This window comes from Nomascus leucogenys, chromosome 2 (genome assembly GCF_006542625.1).
Source record: "Nomascus leucogenys isolate Asia chromosome 2, Asia_NLE_v1, whole genome shotgun sequence".
NCBI classification, from domain to species: domain Eukaryota; kingdom Metazoa; phylum Chordata; class Mammalia; order Primates; family Hylobatidae; genus Nomascus; species Nomascus leucogenys.
The window spans coordinates 52,453,576-52,475,136 of NC_044382.1; the positions used below are offsets into that span (position 1 = coordinate 52,453,576).

At 50.1% G+C, this 21,561-nt stretch overlaps 1 protein-coding gene across 3 annotated transcripts in view; it reads left to right on the forward strand.

Annotated features, from left to right (window-relative positions):
• The window catches only part of RANBP10 (RAN binding protein 10), an 86,063-nt gene that overhangs the window by 44,868 nt on the left and 19,634 nt on the right, over window positions 1-21,561 (forward strand). For all 3 annotated transcript variants that reach the window (XM_003262901.4, XM_030795216.1, XM_030795223.1), the window contains one exon: window positions 20,099-20,266. In XM_003262901.4, the coding sequence (XP_003262949.3) occupies window positions 20,099-20,266 (168 nt within the window). The remainder of the gene's footprint in view (window positions 1-20,098; window positions 20,267-21,561) is intronic.

Below are 21,561 nucleotides of genomic sequence, written 5' to 3' on the forward strand. Positions count from 1 at the left end.
AGAGCCTCTGCCTTTCTCTCTCTGAAGTAAGTGTTTCTCGAATATAGAGGATAATCTCCATCTCCCTGACTTCCTCCTGTACATTGGACTGCTCTTTTCTCTGGCCCTTTTGTGTCTAGTTCCTGATTAAAATATCCAGTACCTGGTTGGGCATGGTGGCTCATGCCTGTAATCGCAGCAATTTGGGCGGCCGAGGCAGGAGGATCATTTGAGGTCAGAAGTTCAAGAATAGACTGGCCAACATGGTGAAACCCTGTCTCTTCTAAAAGTACAAAAAAATTAGCCTGGCATGGTGGCATTGCACCTACAGTCCTAGCTACTCGGGAGGCTGAGGCAGGAGAATCGCTTGAACCCGGGAGGCAGAGGTTGCAGTGAGCCAAGATGGAGCCACTGTACTCCAGCCTGGGCAACAGAGTGAGACTCTGTCTCAAACAAACAAACAAACAAACAATCAGATACCTGACTGAAGTGGGTGTAGGAGTGGTAGGGATAGGACTTACCTTCCTTGAGGGACCCAGAAGACTCTTGAGGCCTATGAATGGTGGTTGTGCTTTGCCAGACCCTGAGAAAGCAGGGAAGGGGCAGCTGGTGCCCCCAGCAGGAGTATTCAAGCCACTCCACTCATTGCACCCTGCCCTTGAGCAGATCCCACTTCCAGAAACCTGAGTTCTTTGCTCCAGGTCCAACAGAGGTGAACCCACTTGCCCCAGACTGGGGTTATTTTCCTGCAAAAACCAGATCCTCGTGTGTTCCCCATCTCTGCTGACAGCCACTGTCCACCTTGGCCCCCAGGTGGGACTCCTCAGAGTAATCTCATGTCCTCCCTCTCCCTCAGCCGTGGTTCTGCTGCTCCACAGATATCTCTTTAATCTGGCTCCTGTCTCCACCCCATTGCCATTGCCTCTCCACTGGCCGTTTCCATGATCTGTGCCACAGGCCTCTGCTCTCCTCTCTGTGTGCACTGTGCCCCTTCCCTGCTTTGGGCCTCTGACTCCTCTGCCCAGTGGACAGTCTCTTGCTCAGCCTCGTTTTCCTACACCTCTGCCCTCTGCACATGCCACACACCAGCATGGCTGTGTGGGGTGCCAAACATGCTGCTGACACTCCCTGCTCTGCCCCTTGGCAGATGTCCTTCTTGCCCTGAGACTGCCCTTCCTCCTTGACCCCCACTCAACTTTGTCTGACTCCTTCAGCCCTGACCATGTCAGGGATGACACTTGCCACCCTGCCTGCTATGTGTCTTTCACATTTACCCAGAGTGTCCTCGCTGGATTGTGAGCTCCTTGGGACTCCCCCATAGTGAGCACAGCACCTGGCATCATGCACTTGGGCTTTGGGATGAGTTGTTTCTGCATTTTGCTGTGCTTTGCCTAAGTGTGTTGGGCTTCAGTAAATTGCATCAGGCTCCATCAGCTTGCGGCCTGCCTACAGCTTGAAGCCGTCATTTGGAGCTCAGCCTCACCCCACTGCCCTAATCATTATGGCACTGATTGTGTGTAGGGGCTCTGCTACCACTTTCTACCTGGAGGAGTAGTGACTGCTCCCTTTTCTATATGTCAGGACTAAGTGTCATTGAATCCACTCGTGACTCACATTTGGTCATATGGGGAAATAGACATCAAGGGCTGTGGTCAGCTGGTGGAGCAGAGCGTGGATTCTGGAGCTATGCCACCTGCATTTGCATCCTGGCAGCTGTGTTACCTGGAGCGAGTTACTTTACTGCTCTGCCTCAGTTTCCCCCTCTGTAAATGAAAGTGATACTAGTATCTAACTCATATATAGGATGGTTATGAGGATTGAGTTAATTCCTGTAACATACTTAGACTAGTGCCTGACACAAAAAAGGGGTACATAAATATTAGCTATTCTTACTTTTTAAAGATTGGGATCTCACTCTGTTGCCTAGGCTGGAGTACAGTAGCATGATCATAGCTCCCTTGTAACCTCAGACTCCTGGGCTCAAGTGATTTTCTTGCCTTAGCTTCCCGAGTAGCTGGAAGTACAGGCACACAACCACCACATCTGGCTAATTTTTTTGTTTGTTTTTATTTAGAGATGGGGGTCTTGCTATGTTGCCCAGGCTGATCTTGAACTCCTGGCCGCAAGCAGTCCTCCTCCTTTGGCCTCCCAAATTGTTGGGATTACAGGTGTGAGCCACTATGTTCAGCTATATTAGCTATTCTTATTGAGAAAAGGTGTGTTTTTTTCTACCTGAAGAAGGAGGTACCTATATATTTAAAGTTCTTTTATAAATGTTTATGTATGGCCAGGCATGGTGGCTTATGCCTATAATTCCAGCACTTTGAGAGGCCGAGGCGGGTAGATCACTTGAGGTCAGGAGTTCGAGACCAGCCTGGCCAACCTGGTGAAACCCTGTCTCTACCAAAGATATAAAAAATTAGCTGGATGTGGTGGTGCGCGCCTGTAGTCCCAGCTACTCAGGAGGCTGAGGCAGGAGAATTGCTTGAACCCAGGATGTGGAGGTTGCAGTGGGCCAAGATCGTGCCACTGCACTCCAGCCTGGGTGACAAAGTGAGACTCTGTCTCAAAAAAAAAAAAAAAAAAAAATATATATATATATATATATATATATGTATGTTTATGTGTTAGAGTGGAGTTAGGTATCATTGAAACTACCTTTTCTCTCAAGTGCTTGGTCTTCTGTGTTTGAAAAGGCGTGTTTAGCACAGTAGCTGTAGTCAAATTATAGAAAAAGATGGCACAGGAATCAAAGTCAAGATGTTGATGTTTTGAGTGTTTTCTTGTCGGTTGCACTGGCTCAGCAAGGACATCTTTGCCGGTAGAGCTGTTAGAGGCAGAGGGCAGACACCCTGGGGTCTTGCTTGGAACCTGGGGCAGATGATAACAGAAAGTCCCTCTCCAGTGAGGCTGTGGTGCTCAGACTTTCCTGGGAGCCTATGGGCATGTATGTCTTAGCTTGCATGGTCAGAGGTTTCTCCTGGAAGATGTGGAAGTTTTGATGTTTATCTTTTGCAAGGTGTTTTTTGGCCTTCTTAAGTGTGAAACCAAGGAACAGGTGTGACCCCAAAATAAAAATGTCAGAACTCTTGGCTAAATGACTTGGAAGCAGGGTAGGTGAACCTAACTGCAGCCCCACCCTGGCGTCGGTGAGCTGGCAGGGAAGGGCAGAGGCCAGGATACTGGATTGGGGAAGCAAGAAGACAAAGTCAGGGTTGTTGATGGAGAGAGTGGGGTTTGGGCGTCTCCCAGGCTTGGGTACTTTAAGGGGGTGGGAGAAAGACAAATCTTGCTTCTGTGTCTTGTGCCTCAGCCAGAGCCAGGGAGACTCAGGCTGTATTGATAGGAGGCCCAGCTGCATCAGAGCTGGGTAGTTGATAATTTCCTCCTTGCCATTTCTGTAGCGCAGGTAGCTGTTCACTTGGTGTGACATACATTACCTTAGTTACTACAATGCCTCAAAGCAGCATCAGGCCCGTTGAAGCATACTTTCCTTGACTGTAACTGTTGGAAAAGGAATAGCTGGAAGAACTACAGCAGGGATTGGGGATAGGGGACATACCTCCTGAAACACGTGGTGCCTGGCAACCAGGCCCTGGCCTTTGGGGGAGGAGGGGTAGAGCCTGTCTGCTTTGCTTCCACAGGATGATCCTTATCAAGTGAGCATCTTTCCTTCCCGTAGAACTTACCTTACCAGGCTTGCTCTGAGTGAGTTGTTAGAGGCATAGGCCCAGCAGGAAGCTGCTTCTGCAGGGTAGGACATGTTCTGCAAACAGCTGATATCTCACATCTGCGTGTGCCATGGAAGAGGAACCACTGATAGCAGAGATCAGGGCAGAACACCAGGGGTCTGTGCCAGGTTCACAAGGGCAGAGGCTAGTCCCTGCCTGAGTGGCAAGCAATGAAAAGAAATAACAAGGTGTTTGATATCATTCCTCCCTGTCCTCCTAAGAGTACAGCACATCCAGTGAAAGATGTCTCTGTTTTGAGCAAATACCAGTAGCAGGTGGCTTTGTGCAGTTGCTGTCTTAGAGATTACTGGCACGTAGATGGGTTTCTTTTTTTCTTTTTCTTTTTTGAGATGGAGTCTTGCTCTGTCACCTAGGCTGGAGTGCAATGGCACAGTCTCGGCTCGGTGCAAGCTCTGCCTCCTGGGTTCACGCCATTCCCCTGCTTCAGCCTCCCGAGTAGCTGGGACTACAGGCGCCTGCCACCACACCCAGCTAATTTTTTGTATTTTTAGTAGAAATGGGGTTTCACTGTATTAGCCAGGGTGGTCTCGATCTCCTGACCTCGTGATCCGCCCACCTCAGCCTCCCAAAGTGCTGGGATTATAGGTATGAGCCACTGCGCCTGGCTCCGACGTAGGTGGGTTTCTAGTAGTCTGGAAATGCAGTTTGTCTATACCTGCCAAATAGGCACCACTTCTTTCCTGCTCCATATAGCCTGGGACCCATGTTACAGCTGACAGTCCCTGCCATGTCCACCATTAACACCACCTCTCTCTGGAGCATTTTTCATCTTGGGATCTACAGTACTTCACAGGGGTCTGCTGTGGGGCAGCAAGGTCCCTCTGTGAGGGAAAGCTATGCTTCTCCCGAGCTGGGTGAGTTGAGCCATCAGGGCCCACTATGCTTCTGGGTGTCACTCCTTCTGGGAACAAGCCTCTGCTCCCCTGGCATGATTGGGCACTCTGTCAGCCGGTGCCTGACTGATGCTGGCAGGGGGAAGAAACCAACTGATTGTCACACTGTAGTTCAAGCCTATAGGGTGCCCCTGGAAAAGGACTCATGACACAGGAGGGTCTCCGAATTAGCTGGAGCAGCTGTTCAGGACCAGGGCTGTGGGAAGATAGGTTGGGTTTGTGTACCTGGTGCTGCCTTGCCCCTCTGCCTTTCTCATTCTGTCGTTTCTCATTTGAGAGACCCTTGGCACATGGCCTAGATGGGAGTGAAGGAGTAGACGTCCCAGGCCTTGTAGCTCTGAGCAGTAATAGGTTCTCCAGGGCAGTCCAGAACAGAGGGTGGTTTGGTATTTGGGCCCCAGAGGTACTTAGCTGGTGATTCAAGCAGTGGCTAATGGTGTAAGTGCTGCAGGACACTGTGGTCCATACTGAGAAGCTTGTTTCACCTAATTTGCTCTCTGCTTCCCTGCCACTCCTCCCTGGGCTGGCAGTACCCTCGGCTCTATGGCCAGCAAGCGCGTGTTCCTTTTCCATGGGCCTCCTCCCTGACCCACAGGAGACTTGTATCACCCCGCCACACCAGGGCTGCTCAGCAGCCTTTTCAAGCGAGGCAGCTCACCCAGACCTAAAAACTCTTATTCCTGGGCATGGGATTCCTCCTTGATACTGTCCTGTTTTCGTCTTCCAAATACTAGCCCCCAGCCTCTCTCACAGAAGTAAACATTCTAAGACTGGATTTTTCAGGGCAAGTTAAGTCCTTTGATAGAAAAGGTTTCATCGACAGCAGGGGGCCAGTTCTGAAACCTGAGTTTGTCAGTGTCTGAAAACAGAGATTCTCAAGTGTCCTGGGTGAGGCTGAGGCCATATTAGGGTGAAGCAGAGTGGAGACCAGTTCCCATTCAGTCCCCTGCCTTCCTAGTGCCGGCAGAGGATCTGTATCCCAAGACCCTGGGAATGTGGGGATGCCACTCCGGGAGCTCCTTTCGAGAAGGGGTTGGCCATCGCTCAGGACCAAGTGATGTACGCAGAGTCACAGGCATATGTTACCATAGGTCACCCATCCAATGACTTTCCCAGGAGGCTCAAAAGGAGCTCGGGGAAACAAAAGCCAAACCCAGCCCTAGAAGAGAGACACCTAACCTGGCAAGCTGACGTTGCACCTCAGTTTTGCAGGATACTGCAACGCCTTTCCTTAGCCTGGTTCAGTATGGGTTACAGAGCCAACTTGTCCTGTCGGGACAAGGTGTTGGCAGGTAGTGCTGCCAGATGGACCAGATGCCATCTGAGCCATGTCCTATCCAGACCCAGCTAGACCCAGCCTGGCCCCCCTGGGCCTTTCCTGGGCATCAGGAATCTACTTCTTCTGAGTGGGGAGGGTGTGATCTGTGCAAGGCCCCTTTTTCTGCAGGTGCTAGCTGTATTGTTCCTTGCCCTGCCCATGACTTCCAGCTGACACCTGGGTCCTATCTCAGTGGAGGGCCTAGGTGCCCATGGGAAGGCATGCCCCACTTGGTGTCAGCCCCTGGTATCATCAGCTACCTGTAGAGATAGCCTTTTTCTCCTGCCCCCTTTACCATGGCTTCCATGCTGAGCTACCATGAAGAGAAGACCCTGCACCCAGGGCACTGCCAGACCCTCCTGCCTGCAGTGCCAGAGGCATTACCTTATGGTTGCATTGGTCCTGTTCCTTGGTTCTAAAAGCTCAGGGGAACAGCCATGGGAGTGCTGTGACAGCGGTGTTCTCTGATGCCACCCCACAGCATTTGCTGAATGAAAAAAAATCTCTTTTGCTTTCCCATTATCCATTGTTGAGCTGCTCCAGGCCGTGGGTCCTGCCAGATTTTTTAAGATAGTTGAGGTTATGGGGACAGCATCTGTCTGCTGGATTTCTGGAGAGTGATGGCTCTGTGTGAGTGACCACCCTTGTGAAGCAGCCCTGCCATGATGTCCCGCAATGTACCTGGGCGCGGCCCCATGCTCAGGAAGCACTCTGGCCAAGCCAGCGCAGCATTCATCCCTCCACAGCCAGCCTCAAGAGTGACCTTCTGAGAGCCACTGGGCATGGCTGTTGAACCCTGCCTGGTGCTGCAAGGGTTAGATTGCCTTCCCAGGAGGCCAGAAACAAGAGTGGAGCAGGTCTGGGGCTGCTGTTGGTGGCCACTCATTAGGAGGGGGTCTAGTGACCAGCTCCATCCCTACCTGCTCCCTTGGGGCAGAAGGGAGCAGAACATGTGAAGTGCCCAGACTCTACTGCAGAGCCAGGGTTTAAGATGGTGAGGAAAGGGAATCTCCCTGGTGAGTGTCTCTCCTGTGGACTTGTGTCCCGTGCACATTCTCTTTTTTTTTTCTGAGATGGGGTTTCACTCTTGTGCCCAGGCTGGAGTGCAATGGCACGATCTTGGCACACTGCAACCTCTGCCTCCCAGGTTCAAGCGATTCTCCTGCCTCAGCCTCCCGAATAGCTGGGATTACAGGCATGTGCCGCCACGTCCAGCCAATTTTTTAAATATTTTTAGTTAAGACGGGGTTTCTCTATGTTGGTCAGGGTGGTCTTGAACTTCTGACCTCAGGTGATCCGCCTACCTTGGCCTCCCAAAGTGCTGGGATAACAGGCGTGAGCCACTGCGCCTGGCAGACATTAGCTTTTAATCTTCCTGCCATCCCCGAGAGAGAAGTTTAGCCAAGGGAACTTGGGGGCTAAGAAGTGACAGAATTGGGATTCGAGCTCAAGTCTTTCTGATCCACAGTGAGTGATGACTGGGACCCATTTGTTGGGAAGAGATGACTGGCTTGGTGATCAGTGCTCAGGCTAGCTTTTTGGGTTTTTGTTTTGTTTTGTTTTTTGTTTTTTTCTGAGACAGAGTCTTACTCTTTCACGCAGCCTGTAGTACAGTGGTGCAATTTTGGCTCACTGCAACCTCTGCCTCCCGGGTTCAAGCGATTCTCCTGACTCAGCCTCCCAAGTAGCTGGGATTACAGGCACCCGCCACTATACCTGGCTAATTGTTACATTTTTAATAGAGACGAGGTTTCACCATTTTGGCCAGGCTGGTCTTGAACGCCCGCTTCAGCCTCCCAAAGTGCTGGGATTACAGGCGTGAGTCACCGCGCCTGGCCTCAGGTTAGCTTTGTGAAGGAGACGTAGCTGGCCCCTGTGTCCTGGTCAGCTGTGGGCCAGGACCAGAACCTGGTGGTCAGGCATAGCCCTAGCCCCTTCCAGGTTTCCAGACTAACTTGCGGCTTCTGAGGAAATCTTTCCATTCAGCAGTAGGAGTGTTCTCCATTCCTCACTGCCCTGGGACTGAGGCCTTGGATGTGCCCTGGCAGATGGTAGTGGCATGGGTGGGCTGCTGGAACGGTCACGCTGGAGTCTCTGGCACCCTACAGGAGTCTCCCATCTCTAGGGCACTGTCCAGGGATGTTACCTGGGAGTGCCAAGGTGATAAACGATTTCTGCAGCCACCCTGGCATTTCTGTGACTGTGACTTTCTGTCTGAGTGATGATGCAGGGGGAAGTGGGTGGTGCCAGAGCGTCTGCACTGGCCACATGGGGCCTCCTGCCTGCTGGTTCAAATGTGGCTTGGTTTCTCCTTGCATCACTGGCATTTCATAAGTACCTGACATGGCCGGGCATAGACTTTTGTGTATGGGTGCCAGGCTAACTGCCCATCACTTCTCTCTGGGAGTGACAAGGCTTATTCTCTTTGGAGACGGAAGAATGGTTAGTTGGGTGGTCCTCTCTGTCAGAGTGTTGTCCCCATCATGTGGCCTCAGCCATCCTTCTGACCCAGAGCCAGCCGGATGTGACTCCCTGCAGGGCCTGACCCAGGCAGCCATGTCCACTTGTTCTTTTTTTTTTTTTTTTTTTTTTTTTTTTTTTTTTTTTTTTTTTTTTTTTTTTTTTTTTTTGAGGCAGAGTCTCGTTCTGTCGCCTGGGCTGGAGTGCAGTGGTGCGATCTTAGCTCACTGCAACCTCCACCTCCCAAGTTCAAGCAATTCTCCTGCCTCAGCCTCCCGAGCAGCTGGGATTACAGGCATCTACCACGATGCCTGGCTAAGTTTTGTATTTTTAGTAGAGAAGGGGTTTCGCGGGCCAGGCGCGGTGGCTCACGCTTGTAATCCCAGCACTGTGGGAGGGCTGATCACGAGGTCAGGAGATCAAGACCATCCTGGCTAACACAGTGAAACCCCGTCTCTACTAAAAATACAAAAAATTAGCCGGGCGAGGTGGCGGGCGCCTGTAGTCCCAGCTGCTCGGGAGGCTGAGGCAGGAGAATGGCGTGAACTCCAGGGGGTGGAGCCTGCAGTGAGCCGAGATCGCGCCACTGCACTCCAGCCTGGGCGACAGCGAGACTCTGTCTCCAAAAAAAAAAAAAAAAAAAAACGCGAGAAGGGGTTTCGCCATGTTGGCCAGGCTGGTCTTGAACTCCTGACCTCAGGTGATCCACTCACCTCGGCCTTCCAAAGTGCTGGGATTACAGGTGTGAGCCACTGCGCCCAGCCCACTTGTTCTTTTCTGGCCCTCACATCCCAGTCCCCTCTGAGACAGCCATCTCTGGCCTCACGGTGCGGGTGACAACCCTCACTTCTAGGCACATCTCCATCCTCTCTCTAGACCCACCGAGGGAGGGATGCATGTTTAGAAAGTTGCTGACTTTGGCTTCAGGGTGGGAGTGGGAAAAGGGTTGTCTGGTTCTAAAGCAGAAGTTGGTGGGGCTGGAGAGGCTGCTCACCCAGGCATAATTGCTGGACCCCCCCTTAATGGGAAGGGCAGCACCCTAGGCATGGTGCTGGGTGGTTGGGTTGGGAAGGAGGAGGTGGCTTCACCATCACAAGTACCTGCTTGGTGCTCCCCTGGGTGTCCCTCAGAGGAGGGAAGAAGTGTTATTTACATGACCACAGGCCTCCACTCAGCCTCTTAGTGCCTCAGTTTCCTCTGTCCTCTGATGGGATTTATCATACCTGCAAGTGGGTTGGAGTCTTAGAATGTTTCCTACAAGTAGACATCCAGGGCCCTTTGACAACTCTGCCTAGTCCCTCTCCTCTCATTTTGTAGAGAAGGGAACCAGGGTCTGAGGTCTGAGGATGAGTGACTGGCCAGGGCCTATCACGGGAAGAACAGTGCTGTGGCCAGAACCAGACAGCAGAAGCACTTCAGCCCCACTGGCTGTCCTGGCACCCAGGGCTACAGTCTCTTTCTAACAGAGGCCAGTCTGCCTGTGTGAGGATCCTAGCCTGAGGCTGACAACAGACTCACTGCAAAATGTGGGGCCGGGGCTAAGCCCTGGCCTTCTGGTTTCCAGTTTCTCAAGACGGCAGTGTAGTGCCAGTTCCTCTTTACTGTACAACTTCTCAAGGCCTGGGGAGCAGGTTCACAAGGGGCGGATGACTGAATCCATCATCTCCTGAACTCCTTTGGGCTTCTGGTGCCTTTGTTGCATGTTTGTCCTGTTCTTTCTAGCCCTTAGCTAGGCTGAATCTTTCTCACAAAGGAAAAACAGAAAACCATTGTATGTATCAGGACAACACAGGAGGAAAATCCTCCAGTGACTTCACTCAAAGTTTTCTGTCCACACCACTGTTTGTTTAATGAGTGTTCCCCATCACAGCCTTTCTGCATCTGGGAAGGAGCCACAAAGTCCCTGGACCTGCCACCATCTTACCTGCCTTGTTCAGCCGCTGGCTACTTGGATGTCTAATAAGACATCTCAAGCTTAGCGTTTCTGAAGGGCCTGTTCCTTCCACCCATCTTCCTTGTCTCTTTTTTTTTTTTTGAGAAGGAGTCTTGCTCTGTCGCCCAGGCTGGAGTGCAGTGGTGCGATCTCTGCTCACTGCAAGCTCTGCCTCCCAGGTTCACGCCATTCTCCTGCCTCAGCCTCCCGAGTAACTGGGCTACAGGTGCCCGCCACCACGCCCGGCTAATTTTTTGTATTTTTTAGTAGAGACGGGGTTTCACCATGTTAGCCAGGATGGTCTCGATCTCCTGACCTCGTGATCCACCTGCCTCAGCCTCCCAAAGTGCTGGGATCACAGGCGTGAGCCACCGCGCCCGGCCTCCTTGTCTCTTGATAAATGGTGCCACCATGTACTTGTTTGCTCAGGCCAGAAACCTGGGTGCCATCCTTTTTTCCTCTCACATTAGCTGCACCCACACCTGGCGAGTCCTGCCCACTCTGCTCTGAGTCTTTCCTAAGTCTTGCTCAGCTCCAGCCCCACTGGATGCTTTTCTGTTTCTCAGACATGCTGAGTTCATACCCTTTACCCCGAAGGTTTTTTATTCTGTTCCTCTTGTCCAGCAGACCTCTGCTTAGGAGTCACCCTCTCAGCAAGAACTCGATTGACTACCCCATTCCAGTCAGTCCTCATCCCCTCTCCCATTGCTAGCCCATCATCTGGCTTTGCATTTTCTTCTCTTTTATAAATAGTCTTTGTTGCCCAGGCTGGAGTGCAATAGCACGATTATAGCTCACTGCCACCTCAAACTGCTGGGTTCAAGGGATCCTCCCTCCTCAGTAGTACTACAGGTGTGCACCACAGTGCCTGGCTAATTTTTTGTAGAGATGGGGTGTCACCATGTTGTCCAGGATGGTCTCGAACTCCTGGGCTCAAGTGATCCACTTGCCTTGGCCTCCCAAAGTGCTGAGATTGCAGGCATAAGCTGCTGCACACAGCTTTTTTTTAAGATGAGATTTCTCTCTGTTGCCCAGGCTAGAGTGCAGTGGCATGATCCAGTCTTCCCAACTTAGCCTCCTGTGTAGCTGGGACCACAAGTACACACTGCCACACCCAGCTAGTTTTTGTATTTTTTTGTAGATATAGGGTCTCACCATGTTGCCCAGGCTGGTCTCGAACACCTGTACTGAAGCAATCCTCTTGCCTTGGCCTCCCAAAATGCTGGGATTACAGGCATGAGCCACTGCACCCAGCCCAGCCTTGTTTTCTTTAGAGCATACTTGATCTACCAGGTATTTCTTGTTTTCCTATTTGTTTACTTACATTTTCCCTGTCTTTATTCCTTTCACACTTCCTACTCCCATTTTGCAAACTCCCTGGGGCAGGCCTTTGTTAGTTATTTGGTGGTAAGCAGATAGTGCTTGTCCTTTCCAGAGGATGTGAAGGCAACACAGTGGCCATAAACCATGCTGCTGCAGCAGCCAGTGATACTAAATGAGGTGTGCAACATTCTGTTTTTAACCTCAAACTGCCTTTTGCACACATCCTTGTATAAATATATATATATAAGTTATATACCTTATATATACACACAGACACTTATTGTGTCTGGAAAAAAATATTGATAGCTTCAGTTGAAGATATATTACAGCTCTGTAATGGCAGACCCCTGGCCAGAATAGGTTCAGATTTCCTATTGCTACTGTAACAACAGTGTTGGCTTGAAATAATCATTTTACAGTTCTGGAGAACAGAAATTCTAAAATCCAGGTATTGGCAGGGCTGCATTCTTTCTGGAGGCCCTAGGGGAGAATTCATTCCTTGCCTCTTCTAGCTTCTAGCAGCCTCCTGTGTTCCTTGACTCATTCATGGCCCCATCCTCCATCTTCAAAGCCAGCAGTGAGATATCTTCCATTTCATAAAGACCCCTGTGATTACATTGGCCCACCTGGATAATCCACTGTCATCCCCGACTTCAAGGGCTTTAACTTAATCACTTCTGCAAAATCCTTTTTACCATGAAAGGTGACATAGTCACAGGTTCTGGGGATTAGACCATGGACGTCTTTGGGGTGGGGGTCTTATCCGGCCTGTAACAGGTACTGTGTATTTTTCACCTCTGGGAAAATCTATAAAAATTGATAAATCATTTGGGAATTGGAAAGGCAGAAAACTTCTCTCTTTTCTGGCCAAACTGAGGTGATGGTGAATCCTGAATTGATTCTAATTTTTTTTTTAATTGAGCTCTTTGGTTTTTTAAAATTTAAAATCCATATTTATAGCCAGAGTTAAAAATTTAAAAATTCTTTCTTTTTTTTTTTCTTTTTGAGATGGAGTGAAGTGGCACGATTTCAGCTCACTGCAACCTCCGCCTCCCAGGTTCAAGCAATTCTCCTGCCTCAGCATCCCGAGTAGCTGGAATTACAGGAGCGCACCACCACGCCCAGCTAATTTTTGTATTTTTAGTAGAGACGAGGTTTCTCCATGTTGGCCGGGCTGGTCTCAAACTCCTGACCTCAGGTGATCTGCCCACCTCAGCCTCCCAAAGTACTGGGATTATAGGCATGAGCCACTGAGCCTGGCCTTTTTTTTTTGAGACAACGTCTTGCTCTGTTGCCCAGGCTGGAGTACATTGGCACAATCTCAGGTCACTCCAACCTCCGCCTCCCCGGTTCAAGTGATTCTCATGCTTCAGCCTCCCAAGTAGCTGGGACTATAGGCATGTGCTACCACACCCAGCTAAGTTTTCTATTTTTAAGTGGAGACAGGATTTCACCATGTTGGCCAGGCTGGTTTCAAACTCCTGGCCGCAAGTGATCCTCCCACCTCATCCTCCCAAGTGCTGGGATTACAGGCAAAATCTAAAAATTCTGTGCTCGTTTTGTCAAAATAGTTATATAGTTTATTTTTAAAGAAAAGTGTTTAAAATACTTATTTTAATTTTAGGTCTTTGAAAATTTAAGCATCTGTTGTTTTCATAGTGGATATTGAACTCCCATACACTGAGACAAAAATATCTCCCAAATATCCTTGAGTCACTGACTAAGTAGGTTCTTACTGGTGATTTCATGAGCTTTCATAAATCATATGACCAAAGTGTTGTTAGGTTTTCTAGAGTATCTGCTGTTCTAACCTGAGAAAGTGAAAAAAGGGGCCGGGCACGGTGGCTCACGCCTGTAATCCCAGCACTTTGGGAGGCCAAGGCGGGCAGATCACGAGATCAGGAGATCGAGACCATCCTGGCTAACACGGTGAAACCGTCTCTACTAAAAATACAAAAAATTAGCCAGGCGTGGTGGTGGGCGCCTGTAGTCCCAGCTACTTGGGAGGCTAAGGCAGGAGAATGGCATGAACCTGGGAGGCGGAGCTTGCAGTGAGCAGAGATCGCACCACTGCACTCCACCCTGGGCGACAGAGTGAGACTCCGTCTCAAAAAAAAAAAAAAAAAAAAAGAAAGTGAAAAAAGGAAACCTTCCAGCTTATTATGTCTTAGACCTCCTGGACAGTAAAATTTGCATAAAAATCTGTCATACAGGATCATCCTTGTGTGAGAAAGAGGCAGGCTGACAACTGGGGCTGGTCACTGGTGGCACATAAACACACATATGTGCTTGTGCACACACCTGTACCACCTGTCAGACTCCTGACATGCTGGGCACTGGAGGAACTTTCCTGAGATCATTTGGCCCCTGTACCAAGGAGCTCATGATCTTGGGGGAAGGGGCATGGACAGTCCCGGGAACAGTGACTGGTGATTGAAGAGGTTCAGTAGGCACCAGGCTGTGGACCAGGGATATGGGCAGTGTGCAAGGGGAGGACCAAAGGATGTTATGAAAGACTCCAGGAGGCAGAAATTTGAACTGGATCATGATGCACTGGCAAGAGGGGAGGACAGAGTCGATACCACTAGTTCTTGGGCATAGTTCTAAGAGGACCCAGAAAAGCAGCAAGCAGCCTTCCTGAAAGACTATTTGGGGAGGGTGGAATGGGCAGTGGCTTTGCTGGATGGTGTGCCCCCGTGGCCACATAAGCAGTGGACTTGGCTTTAGGGGGCTGTGCAGGTCAGGGAGCATTGAGGAGAGCCCCACCTTACCTTCTGGCATCCCAGACCCCTGGCAACATCTGTTGTGCTGTGCCAAACATACAGGGTTATGGGTGCCCTCCTAACAGGTTGCCACATTGTTGTCAGTTACTGCCTTGCAGTGGGAAATCCCTGTGCTCTATCTGAGGGATGAGGGGCTGGGGGGGAGGAGGGCTGTTGTGGCTGGTGTGGCCCATAGTTATGGATCCTGTCAGGGCAAGCTGGTGGGCATGCCTGGGGCCACCACAGTCTGAGCCAGACCTGGAGGGATGATTTTCCCTTTGCTCCTCACTGCTGTCCAGCTGGCTGCCCTCATCTATAGCCTGCTATAGACCAGGGGAATAGCCGCTGCCATCAGGAGCCATAGTGTCTCCCGAGTTGATGCCTGAGAAAAGGCCTTGACTGTGATGGCCTCATGAGCCTGCCTCTTGGTGGGGAATGGGCATTGCTCTGTCCCAGAAGAGCTATTTCTCTGAGGTCAAATGATTTGCATACCCACTAGCAACAGAAAGGCCTCTCCCACTGCTGGGCCTGATGAGCTTAGGAGCTGAGTTGATGCTCAGAGCAGCAACATGTCCCCTGAGCCAGGCAGTTCCAATGTCTTTGGGGAATTCAGAAGGTAAGAATAGAGCCTGGATCCAGGTAGAGGCTTTGGCCCTTCTAAAGCCAGTCTCAAGCAGCTCTCACACTGGTTTCCTGGTGATGGCGGTGGGGAGATGCAGGAGGCACCAGCAGGGCTGAGGGCCTCCACCAGTTTCTGAGAGCTGTTCAGTCTTGGCCTGTTTCCCACTGTGGGTGCTGGAGAATCTTTGTTTAAATAGAGGCTTCCTGGATAAAAAGATGTGAAAGCTCAGGGTACACTAGGCTTGGGATGGGTGCTGTGACCAAGGGGACAACTTCCTTTGTGCTCACTGATTTAAATGCTGAGTTTAGGCTCCAGGGTCTGGACTGTGTCACCTCTCCAGTCACACTTTCTGCCTCTCTTGTCAGCCCTTGGCCCTGTTATCCTTTTCTCACCCCCACACCTTTGCTTGCTGCCTGCCCACACCCTGTGTCCTCACCTATCCACGTACACAACATGTACTGTGAATGTTTGAGCCTTGCCCTGCTTTCTGGCTACTCAGATCCTCTACTCAGAAGAGAGCCTCTACCCATGCCACTTGGGAGGGGAGGGATGTGCTTAAGCATGTTCCTATGGTGTGCTGCTTAGGCCCCAAGGAAGAAGCAGGCAGACACTGGGGAAGCTACCTGGAGGGGTACCTGGGGAGTAGACCTGCCTGTCAGCCCATCAGCTCCCCAGCCTGTGCAGGTCCTGGGCTTGTCATGGCTCTATGGGTTCCATTTCTGCTCCTTAGCCAGGCAGTCGAACCCTTCTGCAGCTCCACCCCTCCTGCGCCACCTGTACTCATGCCTTTGCCTGCACATCCTCCTCCCTTTTTCACTCCCCTCTCCCCTTGTCTAAAACCTTGGTGCAGAGGTGGGAGAATTGCTTGAGACCAGGAGTTTGAGACCAGCCTGGGCAACACAGAAAGACCCTGTCTGTACAAATAATAGTAATATATATTTTTTTCCTTCCTGAGTACCATGCACTTACTTTTTTTTTTTTAGACGGAGTTTCGCTCTTGTTGCCCAGGCTGGAGTGCAGTGGCGTGATCTTGCTCACTGCAACCTCCGCCTTCCTGGGTTTAAGTGATTCTCCTGCCTCAGCCTCCTGAGTAGTTGCGATTACAGGCGCCCACCACCACGCCTGGCTAATTTTTTTTGTATTTTTGGTAGAGACGGCGTTTCACCTGTTTGCTAGGCTGGTCTTAAACTCCTGGGCTCAAGCAGTCCTCCTGCCTTGACCTCCCAAAGTGCTGGGATTATAGGCATGAGCCACTACATCCGGCCAGAATAATTAATATTGTTAAGCTATCTATTCTCTCCAAATTGATCTAGAGAGTCAACAAAATCCCAGTCACGATCACAGCCCACCTTCGAAAGGCATTATTAAGAAAATGAGGGCCAGGCGCAGTGGCTCACGCCTGTAATCCCAGCCCTTTGGGAGGCTGACGTGGGCAGATTGTGAGTTCAGGAGATCAAGACCATCCTGGCTAACATGGTGAAACCCCATCTCTGCTAAAAAATACAAAAACAAAATTAGCCAGGCATGGTGGCGGGTGCTTGTAGTCCCAGCTACTCAGGAGACTGAGGTGGGAGAATGGCACGAACCTGGGAGGCGGAGCTTGCAGTGAGCCGAGATCACGTACCTGCACTCCAGCCTGGGCGACAGAGTGAGACTCCGTCTTAAAAAAAAAAAAAAAAAGAAAAGAAAATGAGTCCAGGCGCCATGGTTCATGCCTGTAATCCCAACATTTTTGAGAGGCCGAGGCGGGTGGACCATTTGAGGTCAGGAGTTCGAGACCAGCCTGGCCAACATGGTGAAACCCCAACTCTACTACAAATGCAAAAATTAGCCTGGTGATAGTGGCGTGTGCCTATAATCCCAGCTACTCGGGAGTCTGAGGTGGGAGAATCCCTTGAGCCTGGAAGGCGGAGGTTGTGGTGAGCTGAGATTGGGCCACTGCATTCCAGTCTGGATGAGAGAGTGTGAGACCCCTTCTCACCAAAAAAACAAACAAAAGATGATAAACCACAGACTGGAAGAAATACTCACAAAACATAAAAGGACTTGTATCTAAAATATATCAAGAACCTTTACAGTGCAATACGATAAACAAGTGCAATACAATGAACAACCCAATAAAAAGTGAGTTAAAAATTTGAAAAGACAGTTGAATAATTTTCCAACAAATAGATGGCAAATGAGTACATGAAAAGACACTCAGTATATTTTGTCATAGGGAAAATGTATATTAAAACCACAATGATATTAAAACTACTATATATACACTAAAAGGCCAAAATTAAAAAAAATAAACTGAGAATAGTAAATACTGAAGAAGATATGGAACTCATACATTACTGGTTGGAATGCAAAATAGCACAGCCACTTTGGAAAACAGTTTGACAGTTTCTTATCAAATGAAACATACACTTATCTTATAACCCAGTAATACCACTTGTAAGTATTTACCCAAGAGAAATGAAAACATATGTCTGTGCAAATACCTTAAGGCAAATATTTGTTGGCTTTATTCATGACAGCTAAAAATTATAACAACTCAAATGTCATCAACTGGTGTATGAACAGATAGAAAAACTGGGGTGTATCCATAACATGGAGTACTACTCAGCAATAAAAAGGAATGGAACACTGCTTCTCCTAACAACATGGATGGATCGCAGATGCATTGTGCTAAGTCTAAGAAGCCAGGCAAGACACCTCATGTTCTATGATTCCATTTATGTGAAATTCTGGAAAAGGCAAAACCATGGGAACACATCAGATTAGTGTTGCCGGGGACTGGGAATGGATGGAACAAATTGACTCCCAAGAGGCCTGAGGGAACTTTTTTTGGAGGAGATTGGGTCTCACTTTGTTGCCCAGGCTGAAGTACACTGGCATGATCATAGCTCACTGCAGCCTTGAACTCCTGGGCTTAAATAATCCTCCTGCCTCAGCCTCCTAAGTAGCTGGGACTATAGGCAGGCGCCACCACACCTGGCTAATTTTTTATTATTATTATTTTTGAGACGGAGTCTCGCTGTGTCTCCCAGGCTGGAGTTCAGTGGCGCGATCTCGGCTCACTGCAAGCTCTGCCTCCCAGGTTCATGCCATTCTCCTGCATCAGCCTCCTGAGTAGCTGGGACTACAGGCATCCACCACCGTGCCCGGCTAATTTTTTGTATTTTTGGTAGAGACAGGGTTTTACTGTGTTAGCCAGGATGGTCTTGATCTCCTGACCTCATGATCCGCTCGCCTTGTCCTCCCAAAGTGCTGGGATTACAGGTGTGAGCCACCATGCCTGGCCATGCCTGGCTAATTTTTTTTATTTTTTTATTTTTTATTTTTTCGAGACAGAGTTTCGCTCTTGTTGCCCAGGCTGGAGTGCAGTGGCGCAATCTCGGCTCACTGCAACCTCCGCCTCCTGAGCTCAAGTGATTCTCCTGCCTCAGCCTCCTGAGTAGCTGGGATTACAGGCGTGCACCACCATGCCCGGCTAATTTTGTATTTTTAGTAGAGACAGGGTTTCTCCATGTTGGTCAGGCTTGTCTTGAACTCCCGACCTCAGGTGATCCACCCACTGCGGCCTCCCAAAGTGCTGGGATTATAGGCGTGAGCCACCGCGCCTGGACAATTTTTAAAATTTTTTATAGAGATGAGGTCCCACTATGTTGTCCCAGGCTGATCTTGACCTCCTGACCTCAAGTGATCCTTCCACCTCAGCCTCCCAAAGTGTTAGGATTACAAGCGTGAGCCACCATGCTCAGCTTTAGAGTGATGGAAATGTTTTGTGTGTTGATTGTGGTGGTGGTAATGCAACTGTATACATTTGTTAAAACTCACTTGAATTATACAGTTTAAAAGGGAGAATCGGCCGGGTACAGTGGCTCATGCCTGTAATCTTAGCACTTTGGGATGCCGAGGCTGGAGGATCACATAAGGTCAGGAGTTCAAGACCAGCCTGGCCAACATGTTGAAACCCCGTCTCTACTAAAAATACAAAAATTAGCTGGGCATGGTGGCACGCATCTGTAATCCCAGTTACTCCAGAGGCTGAGGCAAGAGAATCACTTGAACCTGGGAGGCGGAGGTTGCAGTGAGCCAAGATCACACTACTGCACGCCAGCCTGAGTGACAGAGGGAGACTCTGTCTCAAAAAAAAAAATAAAAATAGAGATTCTTACTATATGTAAACGAATCCACAATATAAAATACATTTTAGGCCAGGCACAGTGGCTTACACCTGTAATCCTAGGACTTTGGGAGGCCGAGGCAGGCGGATCATGAGGTCAGGAGATTGAGACTATCCTGGCTAACACGGTGAAACCCCGTCTCTACTAAAAATACAAAAAAATTAGCTGGGCAGCGGCCGGGCGCGGTGGCTAACTCCTGTAATGCCAGCATTTTGGGAGGCCGAGGCAGGCGGATCACGAGGTCAGGAGATTGAGACCATCCTGGCTAACATGGTGAAACACCGTCTCTACTAAAAATAATAATAAAAAAAAAATTAGCTGTGCATTGTGGCAGGCGCCTGTAGTCCCAGCTACTCTGGAGGCTGAGGCAGGAGAATGGCGTGAACCCGGAAGGCAGGGCTGGCAGTGGGCTGAGATCACGCCATTGCACTCCAGCCTGGGTGACAGAGCGAGACTCCGTCTCAAAACAAACAAACAAAAAAGCATTTTAAACAACCTGCCAGATACACTTCCAAGGTTACTTCCAGCTCCCACTCCTTCACAAGGCTTTCCTTGACCACCTCCCACTCCTTCACAAGGCTTTCCTTGACCACCTCCTTGTTGTAACCCTCTGGTATGTTCCTTCTGGGTCACTGATGGTTTTGGTTCCTGTTAACCGCAGCATGGGATCATTCCTCTGTGGGGCTGCATCAGCTACTTCGGCAGTCACCTGCTGGACTCACAGCCAGACTCTGTCTATTGGTGGCTCTGCTAGAAGCCAAGAGTGCTAACAGAGGTGGGGCAGGCTGAGGAGAGGCTGAGAGACCTGGGTGGGCTTCTGTGACTGTCTTTTTCCTCCCTCAAGTACCTACTCAGTTATTGCTGCTCTCTTCCCCCCACAGGTTGGGACAAACATTCTTATGGTTACCATGGTGATGATGGGCATTCGTTCTGCTCCTCGGGGACTGGCCAGCCCTATGGTCCCACATTCACCACAGGAGATGTGATCGGCTGCTGCGTCAACCTCATCAATGGCACCTGCTTCTACACCAAGAATGGCCACAGCCTTGGTGTGTGCATAAGGGACCTTGGAGGCTCTGCTCTGTGGAGCCACTTTGGTTGGTGAGAGGCTCAGGGGCAAATGCTCAAGGCAGTGTCGCCTCTGCTGAGCTCTGGGGTACCGCACCATTTCCAGGCATTGGAGCCCTTTCAGGTGAATAGAGGGTAGCAGGGGCACGCCTTTGTTCATCCAGCCAGTCAGCTGTGTTTATCCAGCCCGGGGAGGATGCTGAGAGTACAGCAGTATCCTGGTCGTGATCTTGGCTTTGGTGGCACTTGTTGGAGCAAGGTTTGGAGTTGGATGAGAAGTTTGGGGAACCCTTGCATAGGTTGCGTGGTGGTGGTTTGTGTGCCTGTGAGCTGGCCCAGACTTTGGTGCTGGTTGCTGTGGAGCAGCAGTGAGGGTGGCACTAGTCCAGGAAGTAAACAGACAGGTGGGAGTCAGATAGGGCCAGACCTCTGGTCTGTTCTTGGTGAATGAGCAGCAGCCAGAGCAGTTACATTGAAAAAGGCTTCTGGTGAAACCATGAAGGATGGACCAGAGTAAAGACCAGGGGAAGAGGCAGATGGCCTGAGGTAAGGCAGTGGGGATGGGTGCAGGACAAAGGCCCAGGTGTGGCTCTGCAGGGCTTGGTGATAGATGGGGTGCACTTGCAGAAGGAAAGGTGAGAAAATGGCTGGATTAGTATTGCTGTTAACCAGGAGAAGAAACCCAGGAGAAATAGCAATCAGTGGAAGAGGATGGGGCCTCTGGGATCCCTGGAAGGAGCATTCCTGTACATGTGTAGACATTTAGGATTAGAGCTTGAGAGGAAGAGACTTTGGCTATTCTGATGCCTTGCCTACCGGGTGCTAACTGGTATTCGGCCACATTGGCCCTGAGGTGGTGACTAACTGCCTGGTCTGCCTGCTTGGGTTTGCAGAAGTTCCCGATCTACACACCCTAGTTCTCCAGAATGGAATGGTATAATGAGGAGAGAACTGGCAGAACTCTACCAGCCCAGCTGCCAGCAGCTCTGCCAGGAAAGGGAGTTGGGCATTTTACTTGGAACCCAACTCCTAGAAGTCCCATTTCCCTTGGCTTGAGGGTCAGTAAAAAGGTGGCTGCAACTCTCCATATCCCCACATCCCCTCTATGACTTCTCCAGGAGATGAGCACAGCTAGTATCAGGGGACCTGAGTGGGAATTGGATTGCTGATGGCTGGGGCTGCATGCCTAGGAGCCAGCATTCCTCAACAGGGCAACTGGATGCCCCAACCAAGAGTTGGCCGGAAAGCCTTGGTAGCTAGGCAGCCGAGAACATAG